The 26,405-nt window shown below is 36.6% G+C and overlaps 1 protein-coding gene across 1 annotated transcript in view; it reads left to right on the top strand.

The window, feature by feature from the left end:
* SLC26A7 (solute carrier family 26 member 7) overlaps nucleotides 1-26,405 on the top strand; it is a 69,984-nt gene that overhangs the window by 23,773 nt on the left and 19,806 nt on the right. Inside the window, exons 4-10 of the mRNA XM_056330487.1 lie at nucleotides 6,045-6,209; nucleotides 13,049-13,201; nucleotides 14,603-14,685; nucleotides 16,304-16,451; nucleotides 18,472-18,585; nucleotides 20,637-20,714; nucleotides 22,015-22,110. Coding sequence (XP_056186462.1) covers nucleotides 6,045-6,209; nucleotides 13,049-13,201; nucleotides 14,603-14,685; nucleotides 16,304-16,451; nucleotides 18,472-18,585; nucleotides 20,637-20,714; nucleotides 22,015-22,110 — 837 coding nt within the window. The remainder of the gene's footprint in view (nucleotides 1-6,044; nucleotides 6,210-13,048; nucleotides 13,202-14,602; nucleotides 14,686-16,303; nucleotides 16,452-18,471; nucleotides 18,586-20,636; nucleotides 20,715-22,014; nucleotides 22,111-26,405) is intronic.

The following is a 26,405-nucleotide window of genomic DNA, read 5'->3' as shown; positions in this document are numbered from 1 at the left end:
CCATAAGTGCGCTTGTGTGTGAGGCAAGCTCTGAGCAGGCTTTGTGAATCTCAGTGCCATCTAGGTATGAAATAAATTAGAACTGGTTTCTGATCATCACATAAGAGTAGGTGGAGCTTATAAGATTTGAAATTTGGGGCTTAGCTGTTTAATTTTTTTTCAAGTAATCGATTTCAGATTGCTAAACTACTTTTTGTATCTAATGTTTGAGGAAGTGTTCATAGAAGAGGGAAGATATTTAGTTATCTTAAGAGGCATTCTGATGAAGATAACAGTATTAAAATAGAAAATAAGCAAACATAAAATAAGACCTGTAATTATCAGAAACATTTAATATAATGCATTCATAGACATAATTTCATTTTTAAAAGCGGAATTGAAGGTATAGTGCAGATTTTTTTATGTTTGTGTAACATACATAAAAAACATATAAACAGGGCATGGAAAGCTAATCAAGTTAATGGAATTATTCCCTGATATTAAATACCTCCGCGGTATTGATGGGAAGAGGAAATGGCAGAACATAACAGATGCCTGTGGAAGAATTTTGTAATTAGAATTGAATGATGCCTTTATAACATTTAAAACAAACAAACACCTCAAAAGAAAGGCTTTTAGGTAAGATTTTTCCCCCTCTTATTAAATTATATGTGCAGGAACGCTTGCATAAATATAGGTGTCTATAAAAAACATCAATATACTAAACTGAAATTCAACATTAAATTTGCTGAATAAACAGAGGAAAGCCACTTGCAGTGCAAAGTGAGAAAAAAATAATGTTCATCCTAGAAAAAAAAGGCTTTATTCTCTTAAGGACTGCAATGCTACAGACTTCAGTTGTGCTACTCTGCTGTAAATGAGAAATAGGTGGTTATTGCATTCGAGTCTTCTACAGTTTCATTGGTAAATTTTTCAGCTACTGCATTATAAAAACTTACATATAATTTGTTTCTAATATACAGTATTGAAAATAGAAAGTATTTCTGGTTATCAGGAGAACAAATTTACATGGTCTATTATCAGTTTACTTAGTAACGAATGAGCACATTTGAAGATGAAGTGTGCTTTTGCAAGGTTAGTATTCATGTCCAAAGATTTTTTTCCCTGTGGGGAAAATTATGCTGCACTATTCTATGTTACACAGAGTTTTTCATGAGGTACAAACATGAGCCTTTGTTGTACAGTGATAATCAGGAAAAGAGTTAACTTTTCTTTCACAGTGGAAATAACTTCTTGCAGGCTTATTGAAAAATACAGGTGGGCTGGATGGCAGTCCTGGTTCCCACAATTGTACAGCATGCTACATATTAGTCCAGAAAGACCACAGAAAGAAGTCTTCTACAGGTCCTGGAGTGAGGAAAGGTCACTCCACACACCACCAGAAGCTACCAAACACTCTCAAGCCATCCAGAATGAACTTCAGAGCTGCATTTCAGAAGACCAAAAGCTAACAATTAGAATGTATATTGAAACAGCCTAAGAAGAATTTTAAATGGATGACTTAGTTAAGGGGAACTGTCTGTGTCTGACTGTTGTCTCCAGGTGGTCCATAGATGTCTTCACTTTTGCAACCTCTGATTTTGAGATAACCGATACAACATACTAAATGAGAAGCTCACAGTCTGCTCCCCTCCAAGAGAGATTCCTGATGGCTGACCTTGTTTTCTTGGCCCATGCAGCAAATTACCGGAAAGAATACCACCACTTTTTGTTCATTTTAATGGTGAAAAAAAGTTGCATCTTCCAGAACATTGAGTTTTGAGGGGTTTAAAATCTATTCTCTAAAACTGGATACAAGCAGCGGGTAACACGATATCAGCCTTTCAATTACTGTGGACAAAAAGTTTGACATTAGTGATTCCCAAAGAGCTGTTAAATGATAAAAAATTTTACTGGCCATAAAGCTAGATTGACTACACAGTGAGAGTGGAATTTTAACAATAATAAACTAAGCGTGTTGTCATGGGAAGAAAGTATTGAAAGTGGACAAGAACCAAAAGGGCTTGAATTAATGAACATAGAGGGCTTTGCTTTTTTCAATTACTCATTTCACTTCTCCTGGCTAAAACCCTGTTCTCTTCTTCTACTTGTCAAATTCCAGAACAGTAAAGACAGCTGCAGGAAAAGGTTCCCTGTGTATTATCTTTCTTCCATTCTAAACTTTAGTTTTCAATATTATTCTATATTTTTGTTCAGAAATCTCACCTTCCACCATTTCTGTCTAATCACTTGGTTTTATAACTTGTTTCCATGACCTTTTCTCCTTTACTGTGCATTAACTCAAGGCAGCTTTTCCTTACTTTCTCCTGTGTTTTATTCCTTTCCCTGACAGCTCCTGATTTCATTCACATTAATTTAATCAAGAATGTCTACCTGGCGAAAGCAAAGTTCATCTCAAGAAAGCTATTTCTTAATGAGCCTTTTTACATAGTATGATGTACTGGAAAAGCTGCACAAATAAACTAGTTATGTGCCTTTCAAACCGTTTTTGTCACTATAATTGTTCTCTCTCTAAAACACTCCTTCATCCCCTAGAAACTGAATTTTGAAAAACAGACAATTCTGGAGACAATCTTAAAATATATGAAAATTTTCTTTCTTTTACAGTTTAAGAAAAGCCTAGTATTAGTATAAATAATGAAAAGAGAAACCCATTTACCTTTGACATTATTTTATTTTTTTTTTAGTTTTTGCTGTTCTGACACTTCACTGTCAGTTTTCCCTGTAGTTCATCTGTAGAAGGAAGAAAAATCATGCCATATATCAGAAAATAAGATGGAAATTCCTCAAAACTGAGCATCACAACCACAATGAAGATAAAGTAGATTGTTAGAAATTTCCTTAAGAATATTTTACTTCCTACATTTTGGTTATTGCTTAGCGGGTGAAACATTTTATGACATAATGCAATGTGATGCAATTTTATGCTGTCAGCTCAGCTTAGTTTCAAACAGTGTTTACCCAAAACGCAGTGGCAGCCAAGCTATGTGCCTGTTGCCTGGCACGGAGGGTTCACTGGAGAGTCAGTCTGGGCCTGTATAAATGCTAAAAATTTTATCTGTCAAGGAAACTCACATGCAACTGGATTTGGGAGACTGGTTTCAGAACAGCTTCTTGCCCCATCTTGATCTAAGCAGTTTCTGTAGATGACTCATGTTGCAAGGACAGCAGGAGTTTCTCACAGCAGCTTATGCTGACAATCCCACTCTCCTCCCTGGGTGTTTTCTGTTCTGGTGCTTCATTATTAGATCTTCACCATGGAAGATACGTGGATGCACATTATATTTATTTAACTAGAATGTAAATAAATACTAAGATGTATGTGTTGATGAAGCTTTTGTTTCTGGAGCTACCTTCTGTAGTAACAGGCGGGGATCAAATGTAGGCTGCTGCTTGTTTAACTGAGAGGCTGCAGAAACTGTCTACCTGAAACCACACAGTTTGGATGTAGTTTACATAACCTACGGTTATAAAAACCCAATAAAAACTAGTTTTGAAATATGACCTTTTAGTTACTATCTGTGAAGCATCTCCCTAAAATAAAATGAAGATTTAAAGTAAAAAAATGAAAGTTAAAAAAAAAGAAGTAAATATGAGTGGTGCTGAAGTTGTGAAGTCCTGCAATCATGTTTCCATGTCACTGTAATTCACCATAATAACTTCATCTGAAATGCTAATATTAACTAATATTTCTCTGTGACATTATGTAGTTCACAGAATTGTCTCTGTGGTTTTGATTCCACAGCTAAATAAACATCCATCTCATTCTCTGGAAAACAAGGTATTACACAGTTAGAAATTTTGCATCCATACAATGCAAACTGATCTTAGAAAACAAACAAAAATTCACTAGGGAAGGGAGAATTTAATTCTTATTGAACTTTGCTACTGTGAAAAATGTTCTAAATACATGAATAGACGCACTATTAGAACAAACATCTAAACAAAATATCTGAAGTTAGTAATTATCAGTTTTAGGCCCAACTAACTAAATTATTACTTACTGAGGGTAGAACAGTAATTATCACTATGGGGGTCCAATCTTGAATGGCAATCGATATTCTGATTGTTCGTAGTACAGTGCCATTCACATGCTATTAGGGGGAGTTAGAAAAAAAAATCTCAGAATTAATCTCTCAGGTGGAAGAGGAAATTGTTCACTAGAGCTTTCTGTAGTAAATTAAAAGCCACTCACTTTGGTATTTTTATATCTTTCGTGCTATTATGGCTCACTGCGTACAGGTGAGGTTCATGATGAAAACACAAATAGTGTTCAGGTATAAAGAATGATAACATTTAGAATTATTCTTTTAGCTTCAGAACAAAACAAAATAAAGCAAAGATGACTGTCACATATTCCAAAAGGATGATATTTAGTATGCTAAACACAAAATAATCCTCTTAGAAAGTATTGTAATGAACAACTTTATGCCAAGAACATGTACCTTTTCAGGCATAAGAATAACAAATGCAAGACTATAGATGTATGAAATTGTTTTTTTATCTAATGAATCTGCAGAACTCATTTTAAGAGGAGATGATTTAAATGTAACTTAATATCTTAATATGGATCTGAAAAGGATTAATTGTTATGCAAACCACAGTAGCACCTGTAGGTATGTAACAACCTTGGTCAAAGAATTAAGAGGTGTCAGATCTCATTCTTCAGAGGAAAAGAGTGATTGCCGTCTAGGATAAGGGGAGAAAATGCAGCAGGACACAGTAATACCTTGGGTATTTGGCTTATATTGCTACAAAGTATCTACAATAGCTGTAGATTCAGCTGTAGTCCAGATTCCTGGATTAGAGAGGAATGTTATTCTTTCATTATATGCTTGTACTCTGAAATAACTTCTGTAAAAATTGCAACAAAGCTGAAATAATTGTCAAGGTCAAATACAGATGAGCCAAAGCCTGCTCTTCTATTTCTAGCAGAGAAATCCAATTTGTATATGTGATTGTGTTTATGAAATTGGACATTGAAGTTTTCTTCCTTTTTTAAGTTTTCTGACTGTATACATATATTCTACTTTGTTAGGTCAAGCATTTGCCACATGCATAGGAAGCAGATTTTAAAGGTCTTTAAAATAGTTTACTTTTACTATAAGTTTATAAAGTTTGTTCATACAGAACACATAACTATATAAACATCCCTTTTTGTCTGTAAAGAAGATAAATATTTTTATATCCTCCACCATGTGAAGCAACTTCTGTTGCTTCCTCACCTGGATACCTGTAAACCCAGACACCTCAACATATGAAGCTGATGTAACTAGAGATAGTGGACTGGTGATACTTGATGTATTTGATATTATGATATTGCAGCATGAGAGCATCAAGTATCATGGTATATTGAACTGTATGTGCAGAGACAGTGGGATATCAGGAGACTAAGGGTCCGCAGGAGGAGCAAAGCAGTTGTGTGACTGCATGAGAAGGAAAACTGATGATGATGCAGCCTGGGGTGGGGCAGGGCTCTGTGGGATGATGGAGCTCTCACCATGGACTCATCGCTCTGTAGTTTTAGCACCTAACACATTTTGCAGCTGTTGAAATTACTAACATTGGGAATCCTGGTATCAACGTGCTGGCAGTTTGTAAGCTGGACAAAGATATACGGCCCTTTGCCTGTGCAGGCTGAATAGCAGTGGGGCAGGAATGAGTCTTAGCATCACCCTTGCCTTTTGAGTTGCTTTACTTCATGTTGCTGTGTTGAGCTGATGTTTTTATAGTGTTTCTTGTGCTCACGTATTTAAGTGGGAGAGAATACTAAGCATTGCATGAAGACAGTTTCTCTGATCCTCTTTTTTTACTAAACTAATGTTAAAGTCTGGTAAACTAGTGATGTGAGTAAGATAATTCAGGTAAACCCACAGAGCTTCAGTGGGTTCTGTTTTCAGGTATTGCTGTCCTTCAAAGGATTTTTGCTTCTTATCTTTATCTTATTTATCTTACAGTTTATTAAAAGGACTCTGGCACATTTTCCTGTCACCAGGAAGCTGCATTTTATTGTAATTGCTGATACTCGTACCTTTGCCTTTTAGGTAGCAATGTTTATGCTGCAGTTGGGCAGTGCCACTTTCTTGTTAACAGAACCAGTGATAAGCGCGATGACCACGGGAGCAGCTACACATGTTGTGACTTCTCAAGTGAAGTATCTGCTGGGAATGAAAATGCCGTATATATCAGGACCACTGGGATTTTTTCATGTGAGTTCAGTAAAAGACATGGGTTATTCCATTAGCTAATACTTTCTTAAATAACTGCACTATTTGGCTATATGTAAGTGTAAGAAATTTGTTAGGCATATGTGTGAATGAATGGAAGATGTAATATCAAAATGTTAATCTTGCTAGGTCTGTTTGTGAGAACAGATTAGGAAAACCTGATGAAGAATTAGCAGAAATGGGTCTTCTTTTGAAAGGATACAGTAATCAATTTGAAATATTTGTATTACAGCACCAATGATTACATTTATTATCCTGAGCAATTACACACTTTAACAGGGAGGATTAACTCTTTCTGGATCAGCATGTGGGAGGGATATATCCAAACACCAATCCAAACATATTTTCTTCATATTTTGCTGAATGACAGCTGACAGCTTATTTTGGGGTAAAAGGAAAACAAACCATGATTTGTAGATCTCCTATGCAAAAGTTACCTTACCTATGTTACTCATTGCTTTATGACATGATACTACTTTGCCAAAACCACAGAAAATGTACAGCTTTAAGGTATTTTTTGTACAATGCATACAGCCTTTCATACAGTATCATGATTACTCCCTTTGGAAAGTAGATATTGTTGGCTGAAACCTTAAAGGGCCAAGCTGTATAGTCTTACTGCGTAAAAGTTATAAGAACATATTCTTTATGGTAACTTATACCAATAAACCCTGAGTTTAGGTGCTGTGAGCATAATCTCTTGGCAGAAGCATTAGTTACAAGAGTATTTTGTTACAAGAGCATTAGTTACAAGAGTATATTGCAAGAGTATTTGTCAAAACGGTATTTTGCTCATAATAAAATTTTATTTACTTGCTGAGGTGACATTTAATTGCATTTATAGCAACAAATGAATTGATTACCAGATGAAGTGAGGCTTCGTCTAGTTAGCCACTAGATTAAGACACCTTATTTAAAAGCACTATATTTTCTTGTAATGCTGTGCTCTTTATTTTTTCCTATTATTTGGGAGGATTTGTTAATGTGAACTCTGTGATGAGAATATGTTGGTTTTAGACTGCTATTTCATAGTATTTTATAAATTTGATAACATTTCTTATGACTAATCCATTGGTAAGTTTTTTACAGGACCAATTTATTAATGAGAATCAGGAGCATGCAATAAATAAAATTTATTTATCTTGACAAGTTATTTATCTTGTAGGGACATAACTAAAAGTGTCATAGCTATTTTTATGAGTAGTCAGTTGGCCTGTAAGACTATTCATCATATATCAAAATATTATTTAATTTTTTTAAAGCCTTTTCATAAATACTTCTTAATATAAAATGTGACTAGCCTTTTTTTCATGGTGTTTCCATGGTGACTATACTTATATATAGGAATATTGTCATCTTTTAGATATGACTGGTGTTAAGCACCACAGCCAAGACATAATCAAAATATACATTATGAGCAATAATAAAGAACAGCAGTGATACGAAGAAATATTTCCACGTTGGTGTGTTGGTGATATCATAAATGAGGTCATTGAAATTCTCTGAAAGAAATCTATTCCCTTATCCCTTGTATTTTTTAATGTATTTGAAGTAAGTTCTTTGCTATTCACTTCACTTTTGAAATGAAACCCCTCTGAACGTTTTCCAAAGAAAATATTTCCTGATTTTGCTAAGGTTCTGAATGGCTCTTTAGAATTGCATGAAAACAAATGAACAAACAAAAACCCCTCTGTACAACTTAAAAGAATAAGAAAAATGTCTCCTTACTTAGAAGGGACAATTTTACCATACAGGTATTTTAAAAGGTTTCTGGTACCTGTTCAGACTTATGGATTGCTTTAAAAAGATCCAGCACCTCAGTCAGAAGCATCAGATTCAGATTTTAATAATAATTTTTATATATAATAAAATAATAAAAATTATACTAATTAGATATGTGTTAGTGTGCACATGTAACTAGAGAGTGAAAGGCAAATTTGGCATGTCTCTCTGGGCATGTTCTTTACTCCAAATTCTTGAAACCCAAAGACTGGTATTTTTGCTCACATTTTCTTTTTCTTTCTCCACTCCAAATCACCTCCCACTCACAAAGCCAATTGCTTTGCCTCAGGCAGCCTTTGGGTTGGCAAAGCAAGAATAAGAATGTTTAATAAAGTGTGATAGGAGAGTTGAAAGTAAGGCAAGCCCGTGAAATGGATTCTTTATAGCAAGTGAGATCATGATTAAATATGTAAAAATGAGCTTTGCATATGGAGAACATATCTACTACACTGGCATTGAGCCTATGGGATCTTTGTGTTTACACAGTTTATGTAATTTATTAAATATCATTTTCGCTGTACGTGGTTTGTAATACTCCAACTGAGCTGCACATTGCAGCATCAATCAGTATTTTGCAAATGGGAAGGACAAGGTGAAGGTAAAGAAAAATGGTGAAGGAAGGTTACATGTAAGATCTAATTTTTACAAGGGAGAAGAAAAGTGTCATCAAGATTTACTTAATATCTGAAATCACAAAAACATATTTTCCTTTTATCCCAGTGTAGATATATTTAATCCTTCCACAGGTTTCTGAGAAAATGCAGCACTGCATAATGAGCTGCAACATAACAAACTGACTTTCCAAAACAGGGTCTTTTGTAGTTGTGTTGAAAAATCCTTCATGTTCCTGCTATTACTCCTTTCCCCCCCCCCCTCCCCCCCCCCAGTTTATTCACTATACAGTTCACAGTAGTCGCCTGCACTTTTTTTCCCACAGTGTGTTCCAATTGTCTAATAAGCACCATAATGAAACATATTTGAAAATGCAGTGAGGTCATCTACTATTAAACTGTATTAAATATTTTAAGTAATATGTTCTCTTAATTCTTTTGTTTACCTCGACATCTATACTCACTTTAGAATCTTTTGGATTTTCATATCTACATTAAAGAAAAAGAACTCAGAGCATTTCATTAGCACATCAGAATACACATAGTTTCTAGAATATAAACCATTACATTATTCATATATGTGATATTGCCCTATGAAAGCAGGTGAAAATATAGTGGATTTCAAAGCCATTAATTTCCCATGAGAATAGGGACATTCAGTGTCAGTATATATATGTGTGCAAAGTTAGAGAATTGCTTTTTCCACTTATGTGCAAATTTGCATCGATTGCCAAAAAGTTCACTGATTCCTCCTATTATTGTCAGATTATTTCCATTAAAAATCTTTACACAAAACTAGCAACAACAATAAAAAAAGACAATTAAAAAGCTCAATTAATATATTATTGCTGTGTTTTAGAATGTTGTTAATTATATAATGACACAACAAATTGTTTTGTACACTGCAATATCAAACTAAATTCTGCTACATGACTTCTAAATTATTTCTGTAAGTGCATCATCAAAATATGTAAAATACTGAATTCATAACGAGGTTTGTGATGAACATTTGTAAGTATTTCTTTTGAATCAGATGCCAGTGCTATGACAAGCTTGAACTTTAGGTCCTTATGTTTAGGATTTACATTTTCGGCTCGGCTGAATACAGTAACTGACTGGACAGTATAACATGTGAACTGTATAGCATAGAGAGATGGATTTAGTATATGTTAGCTACATTCATGTTAAGAACCACACTCTTTCTCTTTCTGAAGAGCCTGTGAGCGGTTTGATTACCTGGGAACAGACTAGTCAATAGAAGCTCTTTAGCCTGGTGTAGTAAATGATTTAATATCTATGTATTACTGCCAGCATTGTTTCAGTGTACCACAGACACTGCAGAACTTGTACGAGCAACAAAACATTGACTGATGTAAACCGTATACTGAAGGGCACAATTTGAAGAGAAACACCACAGAATACACAAGACAGATCATATAAAGTATTTATTGCAAAGTCTGAAAAAGCTGTGACAAAGGTCTACAAGATTTAGCTATATATTTTAAGAATTAAATGGAAGCTTCTTTTTTATAAAGAAGAACAGAAATTATAAAAGCTTATACGTATCTCTTTGTAAGCCTTCATTCAAATCGTATTCACCCAATCTCACTCATGTCTCTCTTTGTCTAGGAAAATTAAATTAAATGCCATAAACGCAGAGAGCTGATACTGACACTTCAGTAGACACCGTTCATTCCAAGTTAAGCCCATATCCCTTTGACTTCAACGATTATCAATCAGTCTATTTCTTCCCTTTTCTTACCACTTCATCTTAGATCTAGCACAGCCTTTCGTGAGTCTGTGGGCGCAGTTTGCAATACAGTTTTCCAGATCGCCTCCTTTTATCCTAATTAATCACATCTTCTGCTTCGCACAGAGCCAAATCCTGTGCTCTCTTGAAAATGTGTTCTTGGAAAATTATGGGTATAGAGACTAGTCCCAAGCCACTCAAGACACAATCCACACATTGTCTGATTACAGTGGGGCCATATGTGGTTAAAAACTGTGGTTTCATTACCATTCTTCAGATTTATGACATATATAGATCATATTATTTAACAAGTAGATTTTGAAATGTTTTCCTGGGTTCTGAGAAATGTTTGTGCTGGGTTATACTGTGCATCCTTAATCACAATTCCAAGGGCTAAATTTCCAAGGCCTGGACTAAAATTTTGTCTATTTGTCTGTAACCAGTTTTAGGTGTTTTTCAAATATTTTTTTTCCCATTGTAGATTATGAAAATATTCTTAGAAAGCATGAGAGAGGAAAGATCAGGAAATTATTTTAATTTACTCATTCTTCAAAATGAGCGTCATCTCTTCAAGGAGTGATAGAATCAGAACAGGACAAAAAAACTTTTATCATCATATTGACCACCTTTCTGCTAAAACAAGGTTCTTTCCTAAGATATTTTTTCTAGTACTTCTCCCTGTGCAATACAAATATATGTATTTAAGCTCCAAACTGTCAAACCATGTTAGCTTTATACATGTATTTGTGAATGGGTTCTCTGGGGCAGAAAATTATTAATGTTTATTTTCATAAAACGACAAGTGTCACTTTTCATTTATTTTAGTGGTCTGAGTCATTACCAGGGAAAACACTTTTTTTTTAATATTATTATTTCAAGCCTCAGCCGCTTGATTTTATTATCCATAATGTTGTGGTTTAAAAAGAAGTTACTGTGATGCAGTCTAAATCTACATCCTAGATTTTAACTTCTCTTCTCTCCGTGGTTTACATATCAGGCTACACAATAGTTCCCAGAATATAAATGCAGAATCCCAGGGACTGAGGCTACCTTGGTTTTTTTCCCCTGCAGCTTTAGTAAGCATGTGTATTATATCAATTTTCTTGCCTCTCTTTTCCTCCAGGCATTAGACTATTGCTTTTATTCATGAAGCCTTAAAATAATTTGTGATGGGGATCTAATTATTTCTTTGTTTATTAGGACCAAGGTTCCCTCTGACTTTCTTCACCTCTTCTAACCATTACAGTAAACTTGCAATTTTTTTCATTACTTTCTGTTAATCTGTTGTCATACTGATTTATGTCTCATTTTCCAGACCCTCAGATTCAGACCAGTACTGAAATTACAGTTCACTGTGTCATCTGTGCTGGTGTGAAGGCAACTGCATTCTTCTAAGGCTGTTACTTACAAAATTGCATTAATCATCAGTGATCCCTGTTATTCATCACTACTGGTCACTCTATTCCTATTCTATATTTCTATTCCACATCTTCCTTATGTTCAGCACCATATTTCCTTTCTTCATCATAGACCTGACTATACTCTTCTAGCCATCTTTTACAGCACACTGCACCACAACTTAACCTTTGAAAAGCTGAAAGCATCCTATTTGCAGCTCCATGTATCTGCTCCGGTCTTCTCGTTCTTTTTTAACATTGTAATCTGCATGCCAAGTGCAGTGATGTATCCATTCCCCAGCATCCCATGGACTGCTGTGGCAGGGCTGTGAACCTTGTGGTCCAGCACGCCCCACCCTTGCACCTGCAATTCCTGCACCTTGCTGTGGACAGTTTCCCCTGGAAAGTACTTGCCACTGATGTGTAAATCACCCCTTCTTCCCTTACCCTCTTTTTACCTTTTTTTTTGCAGCTTTTAACTTACAAGTGTATGCTAAGGAAAGAAACAAGCCTAGCAGATGAACATTAGTTATTTAAATAAACAACAGCATACATACACAAGCTTGACAGCTCACTAGCACGTGCAGCATTTGGATGTGATAAAAGCATGGTCCATGGAGCACTTTTAGTGTAATGGGCAGCAGCAACCAACGGGGAGACTGAGTGGGCCCTGCTGAAGTTATACAGTTACTCTGGAAAAGTATTTGGATGGATTCCCTTGTGCACCGGAGAGGGTGTCCTGAAGAGGATGCTCATCTAGGAAGATTCCTGTTGCTTCTCTTCCATCCAGCCACTACTGCATTTTTCTTTCCCTTCTTCTTCTTCCTCTCTCTCCTTTTATTTATCCCTCCTTTCTGTCTTTTAAAGTTTTTCATCAGAAGTAACTTTTGCTACTAAACTTGACGGATGTTATGAGATATGGACACTGAAAATAAATCTTTGGGTATGGAAGCATCTCAACATTTTTGTGCAACACTCATTTATCTCACTAAATTTAATGAGACTGAATAAGAAAAGGACATGCATCACATTTACTGGAATCTTCTTGGCTTCTACCAACAGAAACTTGTAAATTCATATATACAAATATTCAGTGTATTTTTTGAGTGTTCAAAGTCCATAGTAATAGTAAATTGCTGACTTTCTTCCCTGCAAAATCTTAAGTGTAGGCCAGTTTGTCAGATGACTCAACTCCTGCTGTATCAATTCAGCTCTCACAGATTATTTAAGATGTTATGATATAATTTTTAATCTGTGATTGTTATTTACCATTCACTGTAGATTTATGCCTACATCTTTGAGAATATCAGATCAGTTCAGTTGGAGGCTTTACTTCTCTCCTTGCTGAGCATTGTGGTGCTTGTTCTTGTCAAAGAACTGAATGAGAAATTTCAGAGAAACATTAAAATTGTTCTTCCCATCGATCTTGTTTTGGTGAGTACAAAATCAAATATCAGACTTTTTGCTTACAAAGCTTTTAGCGGTTCAACTAATCTGCTGAAGTTTGCTGTGTTGTCTATAGTTAGCCACAGCCACACCTGCCATGTATTAAATGGATAGCTCATTTTCATGGCTGTATGTTAATTGTAAGAACAGGAAAGAGTTTGGTTAAATAATTAAGAAAGAAATGGCATACGTTCCTAATTTGTTTAACTTTTTTCATGTGTTTACTAGTTTTTGCATAATCACAAGAATACAAAGCCTCGAATATTAAAGTGTAAGAAGTTTGAAATAGAAAATGAATAATTGGCATGTTGTAACTCCAGGCAAGTCTTGTGCTGGGTAGTTGTGGCTTAGATGTTGCTTGCTATTTATCTGCAACAAAGTTAAATAGGTATGCTATTGCTTTCTGTAATTTTACTTACATGGCCTTTCACATGTCATAGGCTAAGTTGAAATTAGCTATTACATTGTAAATCCCTGCTTTAAGGATTAAGCTGTAGTCAAATAATCAGCACCAGCACAGAAGGTTTCTGTTTTTCTCTAGATCTCAAAGAAAATTTAAAAAATGAAGGGTCGGTGCTTTTCAGAGTGGATCATCACAATTACTCTTCTTTCGCTGGAAAAAAATATTTACAAAAAAATAATTTTTCTTGGGCAAAATGCTGGAAAAAGAGGTAGTGTGGTTCTGGTCCCTGCTCTAAGATCTGTTTCTGTGTTACTTTTTAAGCAATATTGGCTAAAATGTACCGGCAAACAGAGGATCATGGACTGGTACCTGCGCCTGTTCTGCTGGGATTTGTCTGCTCATCTCATTGAAAGTGTAGGAAGTGAGTTTGAACCTTCTCAGGGACAAACTGTTCACTCCCTCCCCAAGATTTATACCTGCTGGAACATAAAAATAAGAAGCAGCCCCATTTTTTGCTGTGTTTTGTGTCGATGTCGACACTGCCCATCTGGATTAGATGTGCTCGGAGAATATCAGCTGAATCAGACCACTCAGGAGCACCTAAATTATGAATCATTCTAAGCTGCTTGTGTGAATGGCAGTGGTCTCGGGCACATGTTGCACAGAGGCTGTGGGGACACTGATTGGCAATGTTCCTGGGGTTTCACACAGAATCGTACAGATCCCTTTCATGAACAGAGAACATACAAACTCCACCATAGTTCTTCTTCAGCTATCTTTTGCAAATTAGTTATTGCATACAGATTTTAGGGTTTTTTTGCATCTCTTCTATGTTTGCAAAATTTTTTGTGATAATACTTCATTGTCTTACTGGATTGATCTAAGGATAAATGAATATCATGTGCTTAGGTATGGCAATAATAGGGACCATGTGATAAGTAAAATGCAATAGAAACATAATGTTTTTTTCTATGTTGAATCAATAGATAATTGCTACATCAATTGCTTGCTACTATGCTGATATGGAATACACCTACGGGCTTGAAGTTGTGGGACATATTCCTGAAGGGTAATGTGTTTTTATTAGCTCGTGCCTTTCAAATATGTTTACTTCTGAGAACATTCTCTGAAGAGGTCAAAGTAGTTTTCTGAAATAAAAATTGGCAAAAATCCATTATGTTTATTTCCCATCTCCTCAAATACTGTCCCCCAATTCAACCCCATGTTAACAAGGTACATCTGTATAGATATCATAGAAATGCAGACTTTTCTTGCACATTTTCATAGATTATTACTTTATGGAATGAAAAGTAGGTACTAACTACCTGTTGATGGCTGATGGATGTATGACAGGAGGGCAGAGCACTCTCTACAAGATTATTGCAGGCTGCTTTTTGAGGGTTACCTTGGGTTACTGTAGCAGAAAGGACATGCAGTGAGATAAGGCTTGTAGATTACTCGACTTTGTTCTTCTCTACTCACTTATATAGTAATTTTAGGAAATGTTGTTTCTGAGGAAATTTAAAGGATTTAGATATGCTTAATCTAGAAAAGGGCATTCTGACTACAGATAGCATTACATTTTTCTCCATGACCTTGAAGAGAAGGAAAAAAAAATATTCACAATAATTAGCTGGAAAGAGAAATTAGATTAGATGTTAGAGAGGATGTTCAAATTCTAAGGGTTAGTAAGGAATAGAATAGCTGTTGTGTAATCTCTCCTTTGGAAATTGCAGGGTTTCCCTCAATTTCACAGAGTACAAGTCCAAGACAACATGGGTGCATATGTGGTAGCTTGCACTGATAAAGTAAAATAAGTGAAGTTCCTGAGAAAGAAAATTGTGTTAAAGTATTTAGGGCATGCTATTACATGCAATGTATCTGAAGTTAAAAGAGAGCTAAGTGTGGGTTTTTGATATGTGCTAAATTAAATAACTTCAGTTAAATTGTATTAATGTAGACTCAATCAGGAACTAATTTTTTTCCTAACTAATGAGAAGATTGTGTAGTGTTGAAAAACAGAAGTAGAGCCTGGACCATTCCTATGCGTTTTTAGGCGTTTACCTGAAATACCTAACTGCCTTGTCAGTGGAGAGTATGAAAAACCTTAAGAGCTCAATCTGGCTCCTAGGCAGTTTGATTTGTGCTCTGGGGAGAGTGAAGTCTCTTTGTGGAGTACAGAGGCAATCTGGGGTGATTTGGTTCTTAACCGAGGCGATTCATTGCAGTCCCAATTAGAAGGTCTCATTAGATGAAATAAATGTCCATACTGTTCGTAACCTACAGGAATACTGTTTAAAAGATTTAAACTAAACATTACAGAAAAGTCAACTACAAAAAAGAAAAAGTATGCAGTAGAGTCTCTTTTATTGAGCATTACAAAATTAGGGAATGGTTGATGATTTCATCTGTCAGCAAGGAAGATAATTTAATCTTTTCATAGTTTCTCAGATTGACGTTTACAAATGGAATACTCCATCTGAAACTAGTTCATCTTCTACAAGTTTTCATCTGCAGTTCCCCATAGACTCAGATCTTGTTAATCTAAAATATTGAAAAATGTCACAAGTATTACAAAAATTAGCTGGCTGTGTGTGAAGATTGTTTTTCTTGTATTTTCATGAATTGCGAGCGTATTGAGGCTATGTATCAGGCTTTGTAAAAAGGACTGTCTTTATTTTTTATAGGTTACCATCACCAAAACCACCACCCATGAACGTCCTGCCTGAAGTAGTCACTGAAGCTTTTGGAGTAGCACTGGTTGGTTATGTAGCATCACTATCTCTTGCTCAAGGCTCTGCTAAAAAGTTTAAATACACTGTGGATGACAACCAGGTAAAGCTTTTTCTCCTTGCTGTCAGTAAGCCTTGAAATTGCTTCACCATTTTGGAAATGTCTTATAGATGAATGCCCAGTAGGAAAGGGTATGTTCCATGTGAGATCCTGAGGCCTTGCTCTGCAGAACACCCTAATTGGTTAAGCTACTTCTTTTGGGGAAACGCATCCTTCAGGATAATCTTGTAATGCTGTATTCAGTGCAGGCCTGGGGTGTTAATGTATTTCCAGTGCTCTAAGATGAGACATCTTCTCTGGCAGCTGAGTTCTTAAAAACAAGCTAAGATGTTAAATCAGCCACTGACTGAAGCAACAAAGCAGTTCTAAAACCAAACCAGGTACTTATAGCCCCGGGACATAACATTTTATAACAGGTTATAAAATTAAGTTTACGCCAAGTAGAAGTCTCATCCCAAATAAAGATTTATTTTTATTAAAGAAGCAGAGTGGGTTCAGACAGTGCTGCCTGAAATTTGCAGCCACAGAAGCTTTCTGTGCAAAGTTAAATAAAGTGGGATGCTTAAATAAAAGTAAGATGTTACCTTTTGCACAGCCCCACTGCTTGTCATGGCGGGTGATTAACTCCAAGTCAAACTGAGATCCACGGAGACAGTAATTCAAGCACTGTGGTAAGAAAAGCTCATATTTAGGTGACTAGCAATAGTGCGGTGTGGTAAAAATGCTGCATCCACCTTTCTCCTAAGTGATCTGGGATAAATGAAGAACAGTTGGTTTTGCAGGTGGAGGTCTATTTGAACACCCTATCTACACAGGTTGGTCTTCCTAACATCCTTTCATGTCCTTTACAACTCTTGCATCATTGGAAAATCTGGTGGGAATGTTCTTGTCTACTCAGGTCTCAATTGCTTTTCAGAATGAATAGAATAGGTCATTAATTTCTGTTGATGCTTCAGAGCCATATTTTCTAGGGAGCAAAGGAAAAATGCTTGGAGCTCAATACAGGTTAGACTTCAGGGTGATATGCTGCATTGGCTCAAGAGCACTGAATGGAGCACAGCAACCTGTGTGTCTTTCTGCACCTTCAGAGATCTTGTGGCTTGCACAGCTTAATTACTGAGGTGTTGGAAACTATGTGTGTGTCTGCATTGAATTATGGAGCGAAAGAGCAAAACCTCTATGAGAACAGAGATGACAATGGCAGTGGGGTGGTATAGCTGCACTGCATTCAGAGGCCAGGCACAGGGCTCTGTGTGGTGGCATGTGGGTGTGTGAGGCTGTCTGGGGACCTTTAAGGTGATGCTGTCCTGTGCTGTGAAGACAAACTTATGACCATGGCTGGACACAAAAACATTTGTGTCCTAAGCACTTCTAGCAGTACTGACTTCTTTTCTCCTTGTAGTCTGGGGAAGAAGGCTGATGTTGGGTAGCTAAGTTGCTGTGCTTTCTGTAGAAAACACTGTTCAGATTAGGCTGCAGATACAAGGTGGCTTCTCCACTTTTGCTTCTGTAAATCTTTGTTCAGACATAGCTGCAATTTGAGTGTGAATAAACACCAAATACATTTGTAATGAAAGACAGCATGCAGATAGTATTGCTACCATACTTCACTTTCACTAAAGCATGCTTTAAAAGAAATAAAATCAGTGGCTGTCTTTTTCCAGTAGAATCATAAGCCAGAAACAACCTGGACACCGTCCAGATCCCACTATTTGAGACTCTGGCCTGTTAAAAAGCAGATATGGATCAAGATGTAAATATTTTGGTTGAAGTTCATCTTCAAAACTTAGCAATACCATTTATTCTGTGAACAAAATGTGCCTCCTGCTTTTGATGACTCTTGCTCAGCAGTTCTATCATTCAGATTAGTTCTGAGTTGTAAGAAAATATATTCTGTTGGGAGATCTTTTATGATACACATATGTGATTTTTTTTCCCAAAAAAACATGGCCATCCTTTGTCATTGCTAATATTTGCAATCCCTTGTTGACAAGAAGCATTGAAATGACAGAATAGGAAAAAAAACCATATTCTTTTTAACATCTATTTAATAACTTTGCAGGAATTTTTGGCTCATGGCCTCAGCAACGTGATTCCTTCATTTTTCTTTTGCATACCAAGTGCTGCAGCAATGGGGCGGACGGCACTTCTGTACAGTACAGGCGCCAAAACACAGGTAACGTGTTACAGTGAGGTACACAGGAGAATTAAGGCTATGGGAACTGCTCACTGGAACTTTTACTGAATTTTATTCGTTGTATTTCCCTATTCTCCCTTTCCTTCTGTCCTGGGAAATGACTCTGCTCTGTTATTTCTAACAATCTGCATGGAATGCAGCAGCTGTCTTACTGGAAAAGCTAACGGTTCCACTTATTCATTTTTACCTGTTTGATTCAATATAGACTTTAAAGTCTGTGGCAGTAAGGAGGTTTGGAGTTGTGTTGTAAGACTGCAGGAAACTACACACAAACCCTTTCAGTTTTATGTGATTTAGTCAGCACTGTAACATAAGTGCCCTCTAATGGTGTTTAATGGATTTAATGGTACAGGCTGAACTAAAGTTTTAGAAAAAAAAATGGATTTAATTTAGTGCTTCTATCTGATTTTCAAAATAAAGTGGAAGTAACCTTAATTGCTACTTGTTAAAAAAGTCCAAGTAATCTCCCAGCTTTGGCCTTTGACTACACAGACAGAACTAAGTTTACTCTGGCATATGTCATGAAAGAAATGCAAAATTCAGGGGCTCCATGCAGCCCTTTTTTCTCTAACAGCTATATCTGGGATTCAGTGGTGTAATTTATTCTTCAGTGATATATTTTCCTGGGAGAAAACAGAAGTGACGGACTGTATTATTCTATGATTCTATTTTTTACAAGGACATGTAGTGACAGGACAAGGGAGAATGGCTTTAAATTGAGAGGGTAGATTTAAATTAGGTATCAAGAAGAAATTCTGAACTGTGAGGGTGGTGAGCCCCTGGCATAGGTTTCCCAGAGCAGCTGTGGATGCCCCATCCCTGGAAGTGCTCCAGGCCAGGCTGGATGGGGCTTTGAGCAACCTGGTCTGGTGGAAGGTGTCCCTGCCCATGGCAGGGGGGTTGGAACCAGGTGATCTTTAAGGCTCCTTCCAACCCAAACCATTCTGATTCTGTGATTCTATGATCATGGGCTAGAAGTGTCCTTCAAACGGAATCAACGATTTTTTTCTTTTTCCTCCTCTTGGGAAGATGGAAAGAGGGAAAAGTTCCTTGTGACTTTACCAGCAGATTTTGCGTCTCTTTTCCTGTAAACACTCTGTCTATCCTTCTTGATGGTATTTTTCAGTACACCATGGCTTTAATTTTCTAGTGTTTTAACAACTTGTCTGGTTTTGTTTTTAACAACTTGTCTGTTAAAATGAAACCTGATTATTTTAGTAAAGAAACATATTATCAATACAAAAATAAAGTAAGCATCTGTCTACTTATCGTCAAAAACCTTCTGTGAATCTGAACAGTATCTTAATGAGACCAGAAGTATTCTGCTGTGTGAGCAGTCAGAGTGGAGTAGGAGAGTGCAATTTTACTGTAGTTTTCCATGAAATTAATATCTTACAATACTGTGAAGAAACATAGTTCTTAGACTGTATATTTGTCTGGATTCATGTCACCTGTGTTAAATATAATTTTTAATATATAAAAAAAATGTTCCTACATTTTCTAAATTAAAGTCTACTGATATGAACATGAAATCATTGGTGGTTTCTGACTTAACACAATAATTTCCTTTTAGTGTTGATCCCAGTAAAAGAAGTTAAAAATCTTGTGCAAAAATGACAACACATGACAGATCTGTTATTTAGTGCAGCATTTAGGGTGCATGATTATAAATATGTTACAGAATGACAGTGGGTGCTGCAGAACTTCTGGGATGAGATTCTGCTCACACACACTCCATTTGATAACCAAGTGTGTAAGTGATGCTGTGGTCTGTGTCTGTGTGATGTCAGCGGAGTCAAGCACAGATGTTGAAATCTCTTGTTTTCACTGTAGTTGGCTGAAGATAATCACCAGAGAATAAAACTAAAATCGTACGCATCTGCAATCCATAGATACATTAATAGCTACCATCTTCAACATCTCATTCTTGACTTTGTCTGCAATATTTGATAATTAGTCCTTTCCACATATTTTACTTTTTTCCTTTTTTTTTAGCCTGAATAATCTGTTTTTCTTGTTTATTGTTTTAGGTGGCTTGCCTTATCTCTTGTGTATTAATTCTTGTGGTGATCTATGCAATTGGACCTATGCTGTACTGGCTGCCTATGGTATGGTACTTACCATCTTTTTAAAAGATTATATTAAACATTTGCTAATGACTTCATTTCTTTCAGGAAAAGATTGTGCTACTTCTAAAACAGCTCTAATTTTAATGGGGGAAAGAAAAGTAAGGGCACAGCAAGTCTTGAAATCATAAAATACAGAGGTGACAACATAATACATACAGATTTTACACATGTATAGTTGAATATATAGGCTATCACATAAGTATATAAGAAAGCATTTCCTTTCTACTTACTTTTGGCACATAGTTTATGAAAAATATACATCCAGATTGCTGTGGATTTGTAAATTGACAGTGTGGTAGAAATTAATGAAGATCCTCAATTTTTCTTTAGTTATGCATATAATGGATGACTTTGCTTTTCAAATAAATTTGACACAAATGATTGTAGACAGAGATCTAAGCTTAATTACAGAAAGATTATAAGGTATTCTTATCTCTGTCATAGAACACATCTGCACTAAGGCTCTGAAAAGCAATGTGGTGTGTTTTCACATAAGCCATATCTAGCTTGGTATTACAATTAATAGTGAATTTTAATTAGAGGCATGTCAAAGATGCAAAATACATCTCCATAATTATCTGTAATTTTGCCGTGTTTGTACATTAAATTTTAAGTCAACAGTGTTTTAAATTCACTTTGTGCTATTGTTTACAGTGTCATTTGAAAGTTCTCACTTTTCAAACACAGATGCTTTCATAGCTTATTTTAACCATGCAAAGCAAGGACACTTGAAGATGGGTGCACAATATGTCCTTTTTCTTACTATCCTGCTTTCCTCCCTTCATTTTTTGTACGGATTATATGTAAATTTTAACTGTTTTCCTGTAGGCTTCTTTTCCCATGGTTTAAAAATCCTTTTCTGTGTTGCTTTCTTAATGTTTTATTTCTTTTTTATTCTGCTTTTTTTAGCCCTCCCCACCTATGCACTGCAAGTCCATCGTTTTGTACTCCATCATTTTTGGTTCCAGATTATTTCTTCAGCCATCTCCTTCCCCCTTCTGATTCAGAGATCAATAAAGTATTTTGTTTGCCTCAGAGTTAATTGATTTTTTGCCTTTAATGTCTGTCATTTTTGTCTCACAATTAGGTGGCCTATAGGTTGTCTTCAGGAAGAGAAAAATGGGTTTGATACTGTTACTGCTTGTGTCACAAGGACACCTGTGTTCATCCCATTTTTGAAACACTAACTTCAGATTTTTGATAGATGAATTACAATATTGACCACTAGATTGAAAAAAACCAGTTCTGAAAACAGCCTTTGTTTTTTATTTCTATGCAGTGTGTGCTAGCAAGCATTATTGTTGTGGGCTTAAAGGGGATGCTAATGCAGTTCCGTGACTTAAAAAAATACTGGAACGTGGATAGAATAGACTGGGTAAGTGAAACATAACCTAAGGTGGTTTTCCTGAGACCCTATACCTGCTAAATAAACTTTAATAGTACCGTGGCCCAGAAGAGATAAGTCTGAGCCATTATTATTAAGGGTTTTGTGTACTATTGGCTTATTTTCTTTCACCAAATAACAGTATCTGTAATGTCAATTGTGTTAAAAAATGGAATTTTAGTGAATGATAAAGAATCAAACCTGATTTAATGCTAAAGATGTGTATATGGACAGATCAGGTTAATCTGAGCAGATGTGTGTCTAATTTTGTGTGCATTCTCTAAGTGGTTAGCATGCTTTTGCTATTGTAGTATTATTGAAGAGATTCTGTTATCTCTGTCCTCTGGGGCTATGGAATGGTACAGGTACAGGACAAACACAACTGGGAACACTAGAGATGCAGAAAGATACATGTCTGAGGGTGCTGTGAGTAAATTGCCTTAACTTTTTCAGATTTTGCAGAGTGCTACTGTTTGATCGTAATGAAAGACTCTGCAGTATGAGAGGAGGAATACATCAGAAAAAAGAGAGAGATGGAAAGAGACATAGTATGAAAATCTAGTTTAATGCAAATTCTGAATAGCCTGACATACATTTGCACAGAATACCTAGCAAATGTGAAAGATGAGTCCAGGTTTAGGAGGACTCCTAGACCTCTCTTCTAAGGGAATTTTTAAATGTATTGGATGATTAGTGGAACCAAAAGCTCTAACCACTTCCATAAATACATACTGACATCTCATAAAGCTTTTGGAACTTCTGTTTTATTTAAAAAGTATTCAGAAAGGTATTTTGGCCATATCCTCCTTCTCTGTGGTGAGAAATATAGTTTACTGGAGGTAATATTGGACTTCATTGGACTCACCAGTGACTTATTATTCTATAGCAGTAATGTTAGGTTTAGACTGAATAAAACCTTGTGTTTTTGTTGGTTTTTTTTAAGAGTACTGGATTTCAGCATGAAAAGCAGCACTAAGTAAACAACATCAAGTTTGGCTATGCGAGATTTTTCACATTTCATTGCAGAAGACTATGGTGGGTTTTTGTTGTTGTGGGTATTTGTTTGGTGGTTCATTTTTTTATCATCCAGAAGAAAAGCTCTGTCTTTCAGGAAATCTTGTGTTCCTCAAGCAGCAAAATTTTGAAAATATTTTCTATCACTTGTACTGTATTGATCTTCAACTTATCCCATATTGCCAGTGACGCAAATGGTGTATGATGTGGATCAGGAATTATTTTGGGGACAGTGGACTAAAGAAAATCGGTAGTTATGGAAGAGAGAGATAGCTTCTCTATTAATGCATTGAGATAATAAGTAGATAAGTTTTCCAGCAGCATATTCTGTAATCTCACTATGTTTGATGCATCTTCACAGATAGACTAGCCTGACTGATTTTTATTTTTGTGGGTTTGGCAGGAAAGAATGGGTGAATAGTTAGTTAGTACATCTCTGACATGTGTCATTATATCTCAAAGAGAGGTTATAGAGTGGGGGAGTTTGCTGGGTTTATCTTTTTGAATGAACATACCTGAACAATAATTTATCTTCAAGTAGTTATACCATGAGTTCTTAGCCTGACAGGGTAAATCATCTTCCTTTAAGCAGTATAATCTAAAGTAAGGCTATAAACGTTGATCTTACATTGCTGCCTGGTCTGAGGAGCCCCACCAAGCCCAGGCATTTGAGTAACTACATTGGTGTTGGTTTTGGCCTGAAAAGGTTCACCCCAGCAATCGACAACACACTGGAAATGAATCCGTTCCACTACTCAGGTTATCCAAAGTGTTTTGAAGATAGAAACTCTAACAAAACATTTGGAAATAATTAGCAGCTGTCCTTTCTGGAACTGATTCTTTGAAGGGTGTGTGTCACGTAGCATAGAAGTCAGGTTTGTTACGCTTACAGGTCTGGTAAATGATAGTGCAAGGAAACAGAATATCATGGGGTTTGTTACCTTGCTCCTTCATGCTTCTTTAAGCTTCTCATTGAATGCAAACAGGATGAGTAATATTCATTTGTTGATTAGTTCTTTTTAAAACATAATCCTTTTAAATGTAGAAGTATGTAAGGATGTAAAGATGATACTAATTCAGCAGTTAAAGTGGATCCAACAAGGAGGGTCACATTTTTGACAAGTAGCCTCCAAGATCTTGCCAGTGTGGGTTTCTGAGACATGGATCCAACCACCCTGTCAAACTATTTTGTCAAAATAGTTGGAGGAGGGGACCTGGGAGGGTCTTCCATGGAATTTTGGAGCAAACTGGTGCAATTACTTGTATTTTTAGAACTTTTTAACATATTATCCTCAGTAGGCAGATGGACTTTTAGATTTGTTCAGCTATTCATCACACAGGGGTCCCAGTTTGTGAGAGGACTCTGAGAGCTCTGAGGGCTCTGCTATATAAACAATTTTCCACAAAGTAGGAAGCTGTCTCTTCTATGATAGTAATTTTACATGGATACTTCTAGCTTATGACATCCTAGGGCTATGGAGATTTTATATCTTTCCTGCATTAGTGAATATACTACCCTGAGTTATAATACTTTTGCTGTATTTAGTCTCGGTGGGGTGGGAAGGAATTTACAAATGCTTAATCCGTTGGAAGTATGATTACCATATAAATTCTTCTTAAAGAATATTATTTATATCAGTCCATCTGTCTCCAGGGCAGCTTGCAATCAAATACCCTCTCAACCATTGTGTATGGAATGCTTGTGAAAAATTATATTAAAGAACTACTATATACCACTTTACTATTGAGCAGTTCCTGCTGTACAGCTGCAGTGGTCCTCACTTCAACACTTCACAGAATCACCAAATCACAGAACGGTCAGGGGTGGAAGGGGCCTCTGGACATCAGCTAGTCCAACGCCCTGCTAAAGCAGGTTCTCCTAGAGCAGGTTGCACAGAATCATGTGCAGGTGAGTTTTGAATGTCTCCAGAGAAGGAGACTCCACAGCCTCTCTGGGCAGCCTGTGCCAGAGCTCTGTCATGCCCAAGGTAAAGAAGTTTTTCCTCACATTCAGGTGGAAATTCCCGAGTTGCAGATTGTGCCCGCTGCCCCTTGTCCTGTCACTGGGGACCACTGAAAAGAGGCTGGCCCTGTCCTCCTGAGACTCACCCTTCAGATATCTGTGTGCATTGATAAGATCCCCTCTCAGCCTTCTCCCTAGGCTAAACAAGCCCAGCTCCCTCAGCCTTTCCGCATGAGGGAGATGTTCCAGCCCCCTCATCATCTTTGTAGCCCTGCGCTGGACCCTCTCCAGCAGTTCCCTGTCTCTCTTGAACTGGGGAGCCCAGAGCTGGATGAATCATAAGTTTTGAGGAAGGGTACCCTGAGGATGTATGCACACATCAGTCACTTGCCTGCAGAAGGATGTAGAAGCATGGGTGTGCTACTCAGCCTCTGTGGAGCCAGACCCTCCTCCAGGACTCCAGCATCTTCCTTGCCAAGGTACTCACTGAGTGAACAGGACTTCAATAAGATTCTTCCTTTGGCTGTGTGCTGGTGACTGCTGCATGGGCCTCTGTTTAGAGCAAGCCATCACAACCTCACGTTACAGACAGTACAGAGCTGGTCAGTCAAGGCATGTTAGGGTATGATTCATCTCTTCCTCAAGTAGGCACCAGCATAATCAGGTGGGAGTTAGATGAATGCATCCAGATTTCTCTTCACTCTTATAACTAAATCTCCATTGATTATGATGGGAATGTGGACAGCTCACCCAGCTGTAGGCATCTGTACTGTAGATCGTTAAGCCAAGTGAAATGAAGCCCTACCCATTCAGGCAATAGCTGATCATCTCCTCAATCTGCAACAAAAAAGGAAATTTATAATCTGATTTTGAAGTGCTACAGAAACATTTAGTATCACAGTACTTTAGTATTGCATTGTTTAGCCATTGGCTCACAGAGTATTCTCCCACTTCTCCTATTTATATGTTTTTTTACTAGCAAGTTCCAATTTTAGACTCCCCTCAGTGGTGTATGTGTAGACTCTGTGAGATGAAAAGCTCTAGGTGGAAACACACTGTCCACCGAGTTTCAGAGGCAGCTGCTGTATATAGACAGTCACTGTACCTCTCAATGCTTCTAACACTTTCTGATATATGCAGGATTCAACATAAATCCCTGTCTTCTGCTTGTTTAGAATTTCTTTAGATATTTTTTTTTTTTTAATTTTTACAGTACAGACATACTTTGAAGGTGGATTTTGTTTTGACTTTTAAGAATAAAATGTGCCTGTAACACATTATTGCTGAGATTTGAAGAATGATTACGTTC

Source organism: Falco biarmicus, chromosome 3, assembly GCF_023638135.1.
Source record: "Falco biarmicus isolate bFalBia1 chromosome 3, bFalBia1.pri, whole genome shotgun sequence".
Lineage (NCBI taxonomy): Eukaryota > Metazoa > Chordata > Aves > Falconiformes > Falconidae > Falco > Falco biarmicus.
The sequence above is the reverse complement of the archived record's forward strand: the minus strand, read 5'-3'. Positions and strand labels throughout refer to the sequence as shown.